General features: G+C 49.4%; 1 protein-coding gene across 1 annotated transcript in view; it reads left to right on the forward strand.

The window, feature by feature from the left end:
* The window catches only part of LOC123731813 (pyruvate dehydrogenase E1 component subunit beta, mitochondrial), a 35,953-nt gene extending 21,731 nt beyond the window's left edge, over positions 1 to 14,222 (forward strand). The window contains exons 9-12 of the mRNA XM_045711237.1: positions 1,794 to 1,904; positions 3,992 to 4,083; positions 10,543 to 10,684; positions 13,921 to 14,222. Of these exons, the coding sequence (XP_045567193.1) occupies positions 1,794 to 1,904; positions 3,992 to 4,083; positions 10,543 to 10,684; positions 13,921 to 14,066 (491 nt within the window). The 3' untranslated portion in view covers positions 14,067 to 14,222. The remainder of the gene's footprint in view (positions 1 to 1,793; positions 1,905 to 3,991; positions 4,084 to 10,542; positions 10,685 to 13,920) is intronic.
* The last annotated feature ends 1,198 nt before the right edge of the window (positions 14,223 to 15,420 follow it).

The raw sequence follows: 15,420 nt of genomic DNA on the forward strand, positions 1-15,420 counted from the left end.
GGTCCCTAGGAGGACGCCCCAGGTCCCCTAGTCCTCAGGTCCCTAGGAGGACGCCCCAGGTCCCTAGTCCTCAGGTCCCTAGTCCTCAGGTCCCTAGGAGGACGCCCCAGGTCCCTAGTCCTCAGGTCCCTAGGAGGACGCCCCAGGTCCCTAGTCCTCAGGTCCCTAGGAGGACGCCCCGGGTCCCTAGGAGGACGCCCGGGTCCCTAGTCCTCAGGTCCCTATGAGGACGCCCCAGGTCCCGAGTCCTCAGGTCCCTATGAGGACGCCCCAGGTCCCGAGTCCTCAGGTCCCTAGGAGGACGCCCCAGGTCCCTAGTCCTCAGGTCCCTAGGAGGACGCCCCAGGTCCCGAGTCCTCAGGTCCCTAGGAGGACGCCCCAGGTCCCTAGTCCTCAGGCCCCTAGGAGGTGGTGGTCCCTAGTCCTCAGGTCCCTAGGAGGACGCCCCAGGTCCCGAGTCCTCAGGTCCCTAGGAGGACGCCCCAGGTCCCGAGTCCTCAGGTCCCTAGGAGGACGCCCCAGGTCCCTAGTCCTCAGGTCCCTAGGGAGGACGCCCCAGGTCCCTAGTCCTCAGGTCCCTAGGAGGACGCCCCAGGTCCCTAGTCCTCAGGTCCCTAGGAGGACGCCCCAGGTCCCTAGTCCTCAGGTCCCTAGTCCTCAGGTCCCTAGGAGGACGCCCCAGGTCCCTAGTCCTCAGGTCCCTAGGAGGACGCCCCAGGTCCCTAGTCCTCAGGTCCCTAGGAGGACGCCCCAGGTCCCGAGTCCTCAGGTCCCTAGGAGGACGCCCCAGGTCCCCTAGTCCTCAGGTCCCTAGTCCTCAGGTCCCTAGGAGGACGCCCCAGGTCCCTAGTCCTCAGGTCCCTAGGAGGACGCCCCAGGTCCCGAGTCCTCAGGTCCCTAGGAGGACGCCCCAGGTCCCGAGTCCTCAGGTCCCTAGGAGGACGCCCCAGGTCCCGAGTCCTCAGGTCCCTAGGAGGACGCCCCAGGTCCCGAGTCCTCAGGTCCCTAGGAGGACGCCCCAGGTCCCCTAGTCCTCAGGTCCCTAGGAGGACGCCCCAGGTCCCCTAGTCCTCAGGTCCCTAGGAGGACGCCCCAGGTCCCTAGTCCTCAGGTCCCTAGGAGGACGCCCCAGGTCCCTAGTCCTCAGGTCCCTAGGAGGACGCCCGGGTCCCTAGTCCTCAGGTCCCTAGGAGGACGCCCGGGTCCCTAGTCCTCAGGTCCCTAGGAGGACGCCCCAGGTCCCCTAGTCCTCAGGTCCCTAGGAGGACGCCCCAGGTCCCTAGTCCTCAGGTCCCTAGGAGGACGCCCCAGGTCCCTAGTCCTCAGGTCCCTAGGAGGACGCCCCAGGTCCCTAGTCCTCAGGTCCCTAGTCCTCAGGTCCCTAGGAGGACGCCCGGGTCCCCTAGTCCTCAGGTCCCTAGGAGGACGCCCCGGGTCTCCTAGTCCTCAGGTCCCTAGGAGGACGCCCCAGGTCCCTAGTCCTCAGGTCCCTAGGAGGACGCCCCAGGTCCCTAGTCCTCAGGTCCCTAGGAGGACGCCCCAGGTCCCTAGTCCTCAGGTCCCTAGTCCTCAGGTCCCTAGGAGGACGCCCCGGGTCCCTAGTCCTCAGGTCCCTAGGAGGACGCCCCAGGTCCCTAGTCCTCAGGTCCCTAGGAGGTGGTGGTCGAGGATGAGAGGGATCACTGTAGATCTGCTCGTGTCCTGTAGTGTAGACATTTAAGTTCCTGTGCTGTAACCATGGCGCGCGTGCTAATCGAAAAGCCTTTTTTTAAATGTATTTTTCTCTTCAACAGTGGTGTTCCTGGAGAATGAGCTGATGTATGGCGTGCCCTTTGACCTGTCTGAGGAGGTTATGCATAAAGACTTTGTCTTACCTATTGGAAAGGCCAAGGTAGAAAGACAAGGTAAGTGGCAAGAGCTGGAGAGAAGGAATTTACTTTATGAAAATAAAATGTAAATGTTCATTGTAACATCCCCTGTTAAAACATTGACATCAATTATCTTTCACAATGAAATAATAAATTATCATTTCATTGAGATAATTGGTAATTTCATTGAAAATCGCTTCAGATGTAGCATTGTTAGCTAATTGCATCGTTGCGTCCCAAATCTGGTCAAAGGTAGTTTACTATAGGGAGCCATTTGGGATGTTTGTACAGTGTTACAGATAGACTTCAGAAAGTATTCACACTACCTGACTTTTTCCACATTTTGATGTTACAGCCTGATTTTACATTGTTACGTTACAGCTTTACTCTAAAATGTATTACGTTCTTTTTTCCCCTCATCAATCTACACACAATATCCCATAATGACAAAATGTTTGCTAATTTATATATTTTTTTAAAATAATAAATGAAATTGCATTTACAGAAGTATTTAGAACCTTTACTCGGTACTTTGTTGAAGCATCTTTGGCAGTGATTACAGCCTCGAGTCTTCTTGGGTATGAAGCTATATGCTTGTGCACACCTGTATTTGGGGAGTTTCTCCAATTCTTCTCTGCAGATCCTCTCAAGCTCTGTCAGGTTGGATGGGGAGCGTCGCTGCACAGCTATTTTCAGGTCTCTCCAGAGATGTTAGATCGGGTTCAAGTCCGGGCTCTGGCTGGGCCACTCAAGGACATTGAGAGACTTGTCCTGAAGCCACTCCTGCGTTGTCTTGGCTGTGTGCTTAGGGTCGTTGTCCTGTTGGAAGGTGAACCTTCGCCCCAGTCTGAGGTCCTGAGTGCTCTGGAGCAGGTTTTCATCAAGGAGCTACCTGTACTTTGCTCCGTTCATCTTTGCCTCGATCCTGACTAGTCTCCCAGTCCCTGCTGCTGAAAAACATCCCCACAGCATGATGCTGCCACCACCATGCTTCACCGTAGGCATGGTGACAGGTTTCCTCCAGACGTGATGCTGCCACCACCATGCTTCACCTTAGGCATGGTGACAGGTTTCCTCCAGATGTGATGCTGCCACCACCATGCTTCACCGTAGGGATGGTGCCAGGTTTCCTCCAGATGAATGTAATAGAGGCCAGAGAGTTAAGTCTTGGTTTCATCAGACCAGAGAATCTTGTTTCTCATGGTCTGAGAGTCTTTAGGTGCCTTTTGGCAAACTCCAAGTGGGCTGTCATGTGCCTTTTACTGGGGAGTGGCTTCCGTCTGGCCACTCTACCATAAAGGCCTGATTGGTGGAGTGCTGCAGAGATCGTTGTCCTTCTGAAAAGTTATCCCGTCTACACAGGAACTTTAAAGCTCTGTCAGAGTTACCATTCGGGTTCTTGGTCACCTTTCTGACCAAGGCCCTTCTCCCCTGATTGCTCAGTTTGGCCGGGCGGCCAGCTCTAGGAAGAGTCTTGGTGGTTCCACACTTCTTCCATTTAAGAATGATGGAGGCCTCTGTGTTCTTGGGGACCTTCAATGCTGCAGAAATTTGTTGGTACCCTTCCCCAGATCTGTGCCTCGACACAATCCTGTCTCTGAGCTCTTGGGACAATTCCTTCGACCTCATGGCCTGGTTTTTGCTCTGACATGCACTGTCAACTGTGGGACCTTATATAGACAGGTGTGTGCCTTTCTAAATCATGTTCAATCAATTGAATTTACCACAGGTGGACTCCAATCAAGTTGTAGAAACATCTCAAGGATGATCAATGGAAACAGGAAGCACCTGAGCTCAATTTCGAGTCTCATCGCAAAGAATCTGAATAATTATGTAAATAAGGTATTTCTGGTTTTTATTTTGAGTACATTTGCGAAAATGTCTAAACCTGTTTTTTTTGCTTTGTCATTATGGGGTATTAACAAGAGATTTTTTTTTTTTTTTATTGAATCAGTTTTCGAATAAGGCTGTAACGTAACAATGTGGAAAAAGTCCAAAGGGTCTGAATAATTTTCCCGAATGCACTGTTGAATTCAGGAAGTAGCCCCTTGACTTATTTCCACATCTTATTGTTGTTACAACCTGAAGGCGTTTGTACCTAACCATTTGTGTGTTTTCATCAGGAACTCACATCACTCTGGTGTCACATTCCCGGTGTGTGGGTTTCTGCCTGGACGCAGCTGCCGTCCTGGCTAAAGAGGGTGTTGAATGTGAGGTGAGTGTCGTCTTTTAGTTATGTGGTCAAAAAAAAAAAAAAAAAAGATTTCTATTGGTTTATGTATAAACTAAAACCAATAGAAAACTGTCACTGCTCTTGCAATGTCACTACTTTCTATCTGTTGTTGAATACATCTCCACTTACAAATAAGGGATTGAGGTTGGAGTCTGTGTGTGTGTGTGTGTGTGTGTGTGTGTTTTGAAATTCAAAGTTTGAAATAGTACATGTGGCCTAGGGTAGTCTAGTCTAGCGGTCTAAGACCCTGCTTCTGAAGCACATGGACATTGTAACGCTGCCAGCATGAGTTCAATCCGTCTCACTGCTCTTTCAGCACTCTCTTACACATCACCTCTATCGAATAGATTTACAAAATCCCCCTCCCCCCCAGGACAACACTACTAAAGTACTGTTCTGTCCCTCTCCCCTGCTTGGTGGTTAACCCCTAGCCAACAGCCAATGGCATCGCACGGCGCGAAATACAAAACCAACTAAAATACCACAATTCAATTTTCTCAAACAATCAACTATTTTACACCATTTTAAAGACAAGACTCTCGTTAATCTAACCACATTGTCCGATTTCAAAAAGGCTTTACAACGAAAGCAAAACATTAGATTATGTTAGGAGAGTACATAGAGACAAATAATCACACAGCCATTTTCCAAGCAAGCATATATGTCATAAAAACCAAAACCACAGCTAAATGCAGCACTAACCTTTGATGATCTTCATCAGATGACACTCCTAGGACATTATGTTATACAATACATGCATGTTTTGTTCAATCAAGTTCATATTTATATCAAAAACCAGCTTTTTACATTAGCATGTGATGTTCAGAACTAGCATACCCACCGAAAACTTAGAATGAATTTACTAAATTACTCATGATAAACGTTGACAAAATACATAATTTTAAGAATTATAGATACAGAACTCCTTTATGCAATCGCGGTGTCCGATTTTAAAATAGCTTTTCGGCGAAAGCACATTTTGCAATATTCTGAGTACATAGCTCGGCCATCACGGCTAGCTATTTAGACACCCGCCAACTTTGGGGTCACCTAAACTCAGAATTACTATTAGAAAAATTGTATTACCTTTGCTGTTCTTCGTCAGAATGCACTCCCAGGACTTCTACTTAAACAACAAATGTTATTTTGGTTCCAAATAATCCATAGTTATATCCAAGTACCTCCGTTTTGTTCGTGCGTTCAGGTCACTATCCGAAGGGTAAGCAGCAGCGCATTTCGTGACAAAAAAATTCAAAATATTCCATTACCATACTTAGAAGCATGTCAAACGCTGTTTAAAATAAATGTTTATGCAATTTTTCTCGTAAAATAGCGATAATATTCCAACCGGGCGACGTTGTATTCATTCAAAGACTGAAAGAAGAAATTGGAGAAGTCTCGTGAACGCACATCTCAGTCTCACTGTCCCGAGGCTGACCACTTACAAACTCTGCTGCTGTTCTTTGCCCAGAGACAGCAGACACCCCATTCCACTTTCTGGCGGCTTTAGAGAGCCAATGGAAGCCTTAGAAAGTGTCACGTTACAGCACAGATGCTGTATTTTCGATAGAGATGCAACAGAAGGACAAGAAATTGTCAGACAGGGCACTTCCTGCATGGAATCTTCTCATGTTTTGGACTTCCATATGAGTTCTGTTATACTCACAGACAACATTCAAACAGTTTTAGAAACTTTAGAGTTTTCTATCCAAATCTACTAATTATATGCATATTCTCGTTTCTGGGCAGGAGTAGTAACCAAATAAAATCGGGTACGTTTTTTTATCCGGCCGTTAAAATACTGCCCCCTATCCCAAAGAAGTTAACCTGTTCTCTCTCCTGCTAGGTGGTTAACCTGTTCTCTCTCTCTCTCTCTCTGTCCTGCTAGGTGGTTAATCTGTTCTCTCTCTCTCTGTCCTGCTAGGTGGTTAATCTGTTCTCTCTCTCTCTGTCCTGCTAGGTGGTTAATCTGTTCTCTCTCTCTCTCTCTCTGTCCTGCTAGGTGGTTAATCTGTTCTCTCTCTCTCTCTGTCCTGCTAGGTGGTTAACCTGTTCTCTCTCTCTCTGTCCTGCTAGGTGGTTAACCTGTTCTCTCTCTCTCTCTGTCCTGCTAGGTGGTTAACCTGTTCTCTCTCTCTCTGTCCTGCTAGGTGGTTAATCTGTTCTCTCTCTCTCTGTCCTGCTAGGTGGTTAACCTGTTCTCTCTCTCTCTGTCCTGCTAGGTGGTTAACCTGTTCTTTCTCTCTCTCTCTGTCCTGCTAGGTGGTTAACCTGTTCTCTCTCTCTCTCTCTCTGTCCTGCTAGGTGGTTAACCTGTTCTTTCTCTCTCTCTGTCCTGCTAGGTGGTTAACCTGTTCTCTCTCTCTCTCTGTCCTGCTAGGTGGTTAATCTGTTCTCTCTCTCTCTGTCCTGCTAGGTGGTTAACCTGTTCTCTCTCTCTCTGTCCTGCTAGGTGGTTAACCTGTTCTCTCTCTCTCTCTCTCTCTCTGTCCTGCTAGGTGGTTAACCTGTTCTCTCTCTCTCTCTCTCTGTCCTGCTAGGTGGTTAACCTGTTCTCTCTCTCTCTGTCCTGCTAGGTGGTTAACCTGTTCTCTCTCTCTCTCTGTCCTGCTAGGTGGTTAACCTGTTCTCTCTCTCTCTGTCCTGCTAGGTGGTTAACCTGTTCTCTCTCTCTCTCTGTCCTGCTAGGTGGTTAACCTGTTCTCTCTCTCTCTCTGTCCTGCTAGGTGGTTAACCTGTTCTCTCTCTCTCTCTGTCCTGCTAGGTGGTTAACCTGTTCTCTCTCTCTCTCTGTCCTGCTGGGTGGTTAACCTGTTCTCTCTCTCTCTCTGTCCTGCTAGGTGGTTAACCTGTTCTCTCTCTCTCTCTGTCCTGCTAGGTGGTTAACCTGTTCTCTCTCTCTCTGTCCTGCTAGGTGGTTAACCTGTTCTCTCTCTCTCTCTGTCCTGCTAGGTGGTTAACCTGTTCTCTCTCTCTCTGTCCTGCTAGGTGGTTAACCTGTTCTCTCTCTCTCTGTCCTGCTAGGTGGTTAACCTGTTCTCTCTCTCTCTCTGTCCTGCTAGGTGGTTAACCTGTTCTCTCTCTCTCTCTCTGTCCTGGTAGGTGGTTAACCTGTTCTCTCTCTCTCTGTCCTGCTAGGTGGTTAATCTGTTCTCTCTCTCTCTCTCTCTCTCTGTCCTGCTAGGTGGTTAACCTGTTCTCTCTCTCTCTCTCTCTCTGTCCTGCTAGGTGGTTAACCTGTTCTCTCTCTCTCTCTGTCCTGCTAGGTGGTTAATCTGTTCTCTCTCTCTCTCTGTCCTGCTAGGTGGTTAATCTGTTCTCTCTCTCTCTCTGTCCTGCTAGGTGGTTAATCTGTTCTCTCTCTCTCTCTGTCCTGCTAGGTGGTTAACCTGTTCTCTCTCTCTCTCTGTCCTGCTAGGTGGTTAACCTGTTCTCTCTCTGTCCTGCTAGGTGGTTAACCTGTTCTCTCTCTGTCCTGCTAGGTGGTTAACCTGTTCTCTCTCTGTCCTGCTAGGTGGTTAACCTGTTCTCTCTCTCTCTGTCCTGCTAGGTGGTTAACCTGTTCTCTCTCTCTCTGTCCTGCTTGGTGGTTAATCTGTTCTCTCTCTCTCTGTCCTGCTAGGTGGTTAACCTGTTCTCTCTCTCTCTCTCTCTCTGTCCTGCTAGGTGGTTAATCTGTTCTCTCTCTCTCTCTGTCCTGCTAGGTGGTTAACCTGTTCTCTCTCTCTCTGTCCTGCTAGGTGGTTAACCTGTTCTCTCTCTCTCTCTGTCCTGCTAGGTGGTTAACCTGTTCTCTCTCTCTCTCTCTCCTGCTAGGTGGTTAACCTGTTCTCTCTCTGTCCTGCTAGGTGGTTAACCTGTTCTCGCTCTCTCTCTGTCCTGCTAGGTGGTTAACCTGTTCTCTCTCTCTCTGTCCTGCTAGGTGGTTAACCTGTTCTCTCTCTCTCTGTCCTGCTAGGTGGTTAACCTGTTCTCTCTCTCTCTGTCCTGCTAGGTGGTTAACCTGTTCTCTCTCTCTCTGTCCTGCTAGGTGGTTAATCTGTTCTCTCTCTCTCTGTCCTGCTAGGTGGTTAACCTGTTCTCTCTCTCTCTCTGTCCTGCTAGGTGGTTAACCTGTTCTCTCTCTCTCTGTCCTGCTAGGTGGTTAATCTGTTCTCTCTCTCTCTCTCTCTCTGTCCTGCTAGGTGGTTAACCTGTTCTCTCTCTCTCTCTCTCTCTGTCCTGCTAGGTGGTTAACCTGTTCTCTCTCTCTCTCTGTCCTGCTAGGTGGTTAATCTGTTCTCTCTCTCTCTCTGTCCTGCTAGGTGGTTAATCTGTTCTCTCTCTCTCTCTGTCCTGCTAGGTGGTTAACCTGTTCTCTCTCTCTCTCTGTCCTGCTAGGTGGTTAACCTGTTCTCTCTCTGTCCTGCTAGGTGGTTAACCTGTTCTCTCTCTGTCCTGCTAGGTGGTTAACCTGTTCTCTCTCTGTCCTGCTAGGTGGTTAACCTGTTCTCTCTCTCTCTGTCCTGCTAGGTGGTTAACCTGTTCTCTCTCTCTCTGTCCTGCTTGGTGGTTAATCTGTTCTCTCTCTCTCTCTGTCCTGCTAGGTGGTTAACCTGTTCTCTCTCTCTCTCTGTCCTGCTAGGTGGTTAACCTGTTCTCTCTCTGTCCTGCTAGGTGGTTAACCTGTTCTCTCTCTGTCCTGCTAGGTGGTTAACCTGTTCTCTCTCTGTCCTGCTAGGTGGTTAACCTGTTCTCTCTCTCTCTGTCCTGCTAGGTGGTTAACCTGTTCTCTCTCTCTCTGTCCTGCTTGGTGGTTAATCTGTTCTCTCTCTCTCTGTCCTGCTAGGTGGTTAACCTGTTCTCTCTCTCTCTCTCTCTGTCCTGCTAGGTGGTTAATCTGTTCTCTCTCTCTCTCTGTCCTGCTAGGTGGTTAACCTGTTCTCTCTCTCTCTGTCCTGCTAGGTGGTTAACCTGTTCTCTCTCTCTCTCTGTCCTGCTAGGTGGTTAACCTGTTCTCTCTCTCTCTGTCCTGCTAGGTGGTTAATCTGTTCTCTCTCTCTCTCTGTCCTGCTAGGTGGTTAACCTGTTCTCTCTCTCTCTGTCCTGCTAGGTGGTTAACCTGTTCTCTCTCTCTCTGTCCTGCTAGGTGGTTAACCTGTTCTCTCTCTCTCTCTGTCCTGCTAGGTGGTTAACCTGTTCTCTCTCTCTCTCCTCCTGCTAGGTGGTTAACCTGTTCTCTCTCTGTCCTGCTAGGTGGTTAACCTGTTCTCGCTCTCTCTCTGTCCTGCTAGGTGGTTAACCTGTTCTCTCTCTCTCTGTCCTGCTAGGTGGTTAATCTGTTCTCTCTCTCTCTGTCCTGCTAGGTGGTTAACCTGTTCTCTCTCTCTCTGTCCTGCTAGGTGGTTAATCTGTTCTCTCTCTCTCTCTGTCCTGCTAGGTGGTTAATCTGTTCTCTCTCTCTCTGTCCTGCTAGGTGGTTAACCTGTTCTCTCTCTCTCTCTCTCTCTGTCCTGCTAGGTGGTTAACCTGTTCTCTCTCTGTCCTGCTAGGTGGTTAACCTGTTCTCTCTCTCTCTCTCTCTCTCTGTCCTGCTAGGTGGTTAACCTGTTCTCTCTCTCTCTCTCTCTCTGTCCTGCTAGGTGGTTAACCTGTTCTCTCTCTCTCTCTCTCTCTGTCCTGCTAGGTGGTTAACCTGTTCTCTCTCTCTCTCTCTCTCTGTCCTGCTAGGTGGTTAACCTGTTCTCTCTCTCTCTGTCCTGCTAGGTGGTTAACCTGTTCTCTCTCTCTCTCTGTCCTGCTAGGTGGTTAACCTGTTCTCTCTCTCTCTCTCTCTGTCCTGCTAGGTGGTTAACCTGTTCTCTCTCTCTCTCTCTCTGTCCTGCTAGGTGGTTAACCTGTTCTCTCTCTCTCTCTCTCTCTGTCCTGCTAGGTGGTTAACCTGTTCTCTCTCTCTCTCTCTCTCTGTCCTGCTAGGTGGTTAACCTGTTCTCTCTCTCTCTGTCCTGCTAGGTGGTTAACCTGTTCTCTCTCTCTCTCTGTCCTGCTAGGTGGTTAACCTGTTCTCTCTCTCTCTCTGTCCTGCTAGGTGGTTAACCTGTTCTCTCTCTCTCTCTCTGTCCTGCTAGGTGGTTAACCTGTTCTCTCTCTCTCTGTCCTGCTAGGTGGTTAATCTGTTCTCTCTCTCTCTCTCTCTGTCCTGCTAGGTGGTTAACCTGTTCTCTCTCTCTCTCTCTCTCTGTCCTGCTAGGTGGTTAACCTGTTCTCTCTCTCTCTCTCTCTCTCTGTCCTGCTAGGTGGTTAACCTGTTCTCTCTCTCTCTCTGTCCTGCTAGGTGGTTAATCTGTTCTCTCTCTCTCTCTCTGTCCTGCTAGGTGGTTAACCTGTTCTCTCTCTCTCTCTCTCTCTGTCCTGCTAGGTGGTTAACCTGTTCTCTCTCTCTCTCTCTCTCTGTCCTGCTAGGTGGTTAACCTGCGCACCATAAGACCTCTGGATGTGGACACCATTGAGACCAGCGTGATGAAGACTGGCCATCTGGTCACAGTGGAAGGGGGCTGGCCCCAGTACGGAGTAGGGGCTGAGATCTGTGCCAGGATCATGGAGGGTACGTTCTCTTGATTTTATACATAGACTGGTTTCCTGGACGCAGATTCAGCCTAATCTTGGACTGAAGTATTTCCAAAAATACACTGCTCAAAAAAATAAAGGGAACACTTAAACAACACAATGTAACTCCAAGTCAATCACACTTCTGTGAAATCAAACTGTCCACTTAGGAAGCAACACTGATTGACAATTAATTTCACATGTTGTTGTGCAAATGGAATAGACAACAGGTGGAAATAATAGGCAATAAGCAAGACACCCCCAATAAAGGAGTGGTTCTGCAGGTGGGGACCACAGACCACTTCTCAGTTCCTATGCTTCCTGGCTGATGTTTTGGTCACTTTTGAATGCTGGCGGTGCTTTCACTCTAGTGGTAGCATGAGACGGAGTCTACAACCCACACAAATGGCTCAGGTAGTGCAGCTCATCCAGGATGGCACATCAATGCGAGCTGTGGCAAGAAGGTTTGCTGTGTCTGTCAGCGTAGTGTCCAGAGCATGGAGGCGCTACCAGGAGACAGGCTAGTACATCAGGAGACGTGGAGGAGGCCGTAGGAGGGCAACAACCCAGCAGCAGGACCGCTACCTCCGCCTTTGTGCAAGGAGGAGCAGGAGAAGCACTGCCAGAGCCCTGCAAAATGACCTCCAGCAGGCCACAAATGTGCATGTGTCTGCTCAAACGGTCAGAAACAGACTCCACGAGGGTGGTATGAGGGTCCGACGTCCACAGGTGGGGGTTGTGCTTACAGCCCAACACCGTGCAGGACTTTTGGCATTTGCCAGAGAACACCAAGATTGGCAAATTCGCCACTGGCGCCCTGTGCTCTTCACAGATGAAAGCAGGTTCACACTGAGCACATGACAGACGTGACAGAGTCTGGAGACGCCCGTGGAGAACGTTCTGCTGCCTGCAACATCCTCCAGCATGACCGGTTTGGCGGTGGGTCAGTCATGGTGTGGGGTGGCATTTCTTTGGGGGCCGCACAGCCCTCCATGTGCTCGCCAGAGGTAGCCTGACTGCCATTAGGTACCGAGATGAGATCCTCAGACCCCTTGTGAGACCATATGCTGGTGCGGTTGGCCCTGGGTTCCTCCTAATGCAAGACAAGGCTAGACCTCATGTGGCTGGAGTGTGTCAGCAGTTCCTGCAAGAGGAAGGCATTGATGCTATGGACTGGCCCGCCCGTTCCCCAGACCTGAATCCAATTGAGCACATCTGGGACATCATGTCTCGCTCCATCCACCAACGCCACGTTGCACCACAGACTGTCCAGGAGTTGATGGATGCTTTAGTCCAGGTCTGGGAGGAGATCCCTCAGGAGACCATCCGCCACCTCATCAGGAGCATGCCCAGGCGTTGTAGGGAGGTCATACAGGCACGTGGAGGCCACACACACTACTGAGCCTCATTTTGACTTGTTTTAAGGACATTACATCAAAGTTGGATCAGCCTGTAGTGTGGTTTTCCACTTTAATTTTGAGTGTGACTCCAAATCCAGACCTCCATGGGTTGATAGATTGGATTTCCATTGATTATTTTTGTGTGATTTTGTTGTCAGCACATTCAACTATGTAAAGAAAAAAGTATTTCATAAGATTATTTCTTTCATTCAGATCTAGGATGTGTTGTTTAAGTGTTCCCTTTATTTTTTTGAGCAGTGTATAAAAATAAACGATACCTTATTTACATTAGTATTCAGACCCTTTGCTATGAGACTTCAAATTGAGCTCAGGTGCATCCTGTTTCCATTGATCATCCTTGAGATGTTTCTACAACTTGATTGGAGTCCACCTGTGGTAAATTCAATTGATTGGACATGATTTGGAAAGACACACACCTGTCTATATAAGGTCCCACAGTTGACAGTGCATGTCAGAGCAAAAACCAAGCCATGAGGTCAAAGGAATTGTCCGTAGAGCTCTGAGACAGGATTGTATCGAGGCACAGATCTGGGGAAGGGTACCAAAACATTTCTGCAGCATCGAAGGTCCCCAAGAACACAGTGGCCTCCATCATTCTAAAATGGAAGAAGTTTGGAACCACCAAGACTCTTCCTGAGAGCTGGCCGCCCGGCCAAACTGAGCAATCAGGGAAGAAGGGCCTTGGTCAGGGACGTGACCAAGAACCCGATGGTCACTCTGACAGAGATCCCGAGTTCTTCTGTGTAGATGGGAGAACCTTCCAGAAGGACAACCATCTCTGCAGCACTCCACCAATCAGGCCTTTATGGTAGAGTGGCCAGACGGAAGCCACTCCTCAGTAAAAGGCACATGACAGCCCCCTTGGAGTTTGTCAGAAGGCACCTAAAGACTTTCAGACCATGAGAAACAAGATTCTCTGGTGTGATGAAACCAAGATTGAACTCTTTGGCCTGAGTGCCAAGCATCACGTCTGGAGGAAACCTGGCGCCATCTCTACAGTGAAGCATGGTGGTGGCAGCATCATGCTGTGGGGATGTTTTTCAGCAGCAGGGGCTGGGAGACTAGTCAGGATCAAGGCAAAGATGAACGGAGCAAAGTACAGAGAGATCCTTGATGAAAACCTGCTCCAGAGGACTCAGGACCGCAGACTGGGGCGAAGGTTCACCGTCCAACAGGACAACAACCTTAAGCACACAGCTAAGACAACGCAGGAGTGGCTTCGGGACAAGTCTCTGAATGTCCTTGAGTGCCCCATCAGGAGCCCGGACTTGAACCCAGTCGAACATCTCTGGAGAGACCTGAAAATAGCTGTGCAACGACACACCCCTATCCAACCTGACAGAGCTTGAGAGGATCTGCAGAGAAGAATGGGAGAAACTCCCCAAATACAGGTGTGCCAAGCTTGTAGAGTCAAACCCAAGAAGACTCGAGGCTGTAATCACTGCCAAAGGTGCTTCAACAAATTACTGAGTAAAGGGTCTGAATACTTATTTAAATAATGTATTTCAGGTTTGTTTTTTGTTTTTGGCTAACCTGTTTTTGCTTTGTCGTTATGGGGTATTGGGGTATTGTGTGTAGATTGAGGGAATATATATATATATATATATATATATATATATATTTTTTTTTTTTACATTTTACAATAAGGCTGTAACGTAACAAAATGTGGAACAAGTCAAGGGGTATGAATACTTTCCGAATGCAACCATGGGGAAAGTGTTTTGTATGAGTTAACAACAATTTTAAAACGCATGAAACACATACACAGGTCATTCTCAGGGTTTATGTTAATAATGATCTGTCCTGTTTCCAGGCCCAGCCTTCAACTACCTGGATGCCCCTGCAGTCCGCGTGACCGGTGTAGACATCCCCATGCCCTACGCTAAGATCCTGGAGGACCACAGTGTACCTCAGATCAAAGACATCATCTTCTCAGTCAAGAAGGTCTTGAATATGTAAACATGCCAATGTCCCTCTCCCGCCGTGTCGCTCTCCCCCTCCCGCCGTGTCCCTCTCCCGCCGTGTCGCTCTCCCCCTCCCGCCGTGTCCCTCTCCCGCCGTGTCGCTCTCCCCCTCCCCGCCGTGTCCCTCTCCCGCCGTGTCCCTCTCCCGCCGTGTCGCTCTCCCTCTCCCGCCGTGTCGCTCTCCCGCCGTGTCGCTCTCCCGCCGTGTCGCTCTCCCTCTCCCGCCGTGTCGCTCTCCCTCTCCCGCCGTGTCGCTCTCCCTCTCCCGCCGTGTCGCTCTCCCGCCGTGTCGCTCTCCCGCCGTGTCGCTCTCCCCTCCCGCCGTGTCGCTCTCCCGCCGTGTCGCTCTCCCTCTCCCGCCGTGTCGCTCTCCCTCTCCCGCCGTGTCGCTCTCCCGCCGTGTCGCTCTCCCGCCGTGTCGCTCTCCCCTCCCGCCGTGTCCCTCTCCCGCCGTGTCGCTCTCCCCCTCCCGCCGTGTCCCTCTCCCGCCGTGTCGCTCTCCCCTCCCGCCGTGTCGCTCTCCCCCTCCCGCCGTGTCCCTCTCCCCCTCCCGCCGTGTCCCTCTCCCGCCGTGTCGCTCTCCCTCTCCCGCCGTGTCGCTCTCCCTCTCCCGCCGTGTCCCTCTCCCGCCGTGTCGCTCTCCCGCCGTGTCGCTCTCCCTCTCCCGCCGTGTCGCTCTCCCTCTCCCGCCACTCTTTTCCTTGCAAACCAACCTTATTAAACTTTTAAGTACTTATAAGTACTTATTTACTTATACAATAGTAAGTACTTGTATAGTATTTACTTTAGTAAATACTTATTTCCTCCCCCATGTCAACTTAACCGTAAATATACGCACATCACATGACTACATGAAAATAGTCCTAATTCAGATACAGTAATACCTACAAGTACCTGCACTTCTGTTTCCTGATTGGTTGGTGGACAGACGAGACGGTGACGTCAAACTAACTAACTTCGTCAACTTTGTACAGATCTGTCAATGATCCGATGATGGAAAGACCTAAGTCAAAGAAATGTATAGTTGGTTTAGTGGAGTGTATTTATTATGGCCGATTTATTATTGTAACTCCTGTGTTATTTTTGTTGCTGTAAAATGGCTTTGTTACAGAAATAAAACTCCCATTTTATCAGTCTTGAAATAATGTTTTTTTTTTTTTTTATTCTCACGCTTGGCGATGACGTTGAACAACTAGGAACAAGTAATGCATGACACGCTTGGCTGCTTTGTGACGCAGGCAGCGGGAGCCGTACAAACCAGCTTCGGCAGAGCATCCTCTTTGATCTTGCTGTTGTTGGTGACGTGTTTTCAATTTCCGAGTGACCGACTCACTGCAGCAGCGAGCTAC

This window comes from Salmo salar, unplaced genomic scaffold (assembly GCF_905237065.1).
Source record: "Salmo salar unplaced genomic scaffold, Ssal_v3.1, whole genome shotgun sequence".
Taxonomy (NCBI): Eukaryota; Metazoa; Chordata; class Actinopteri; order Salmoniformes; family Salmonidae; genus Salmo; species Salmo salar.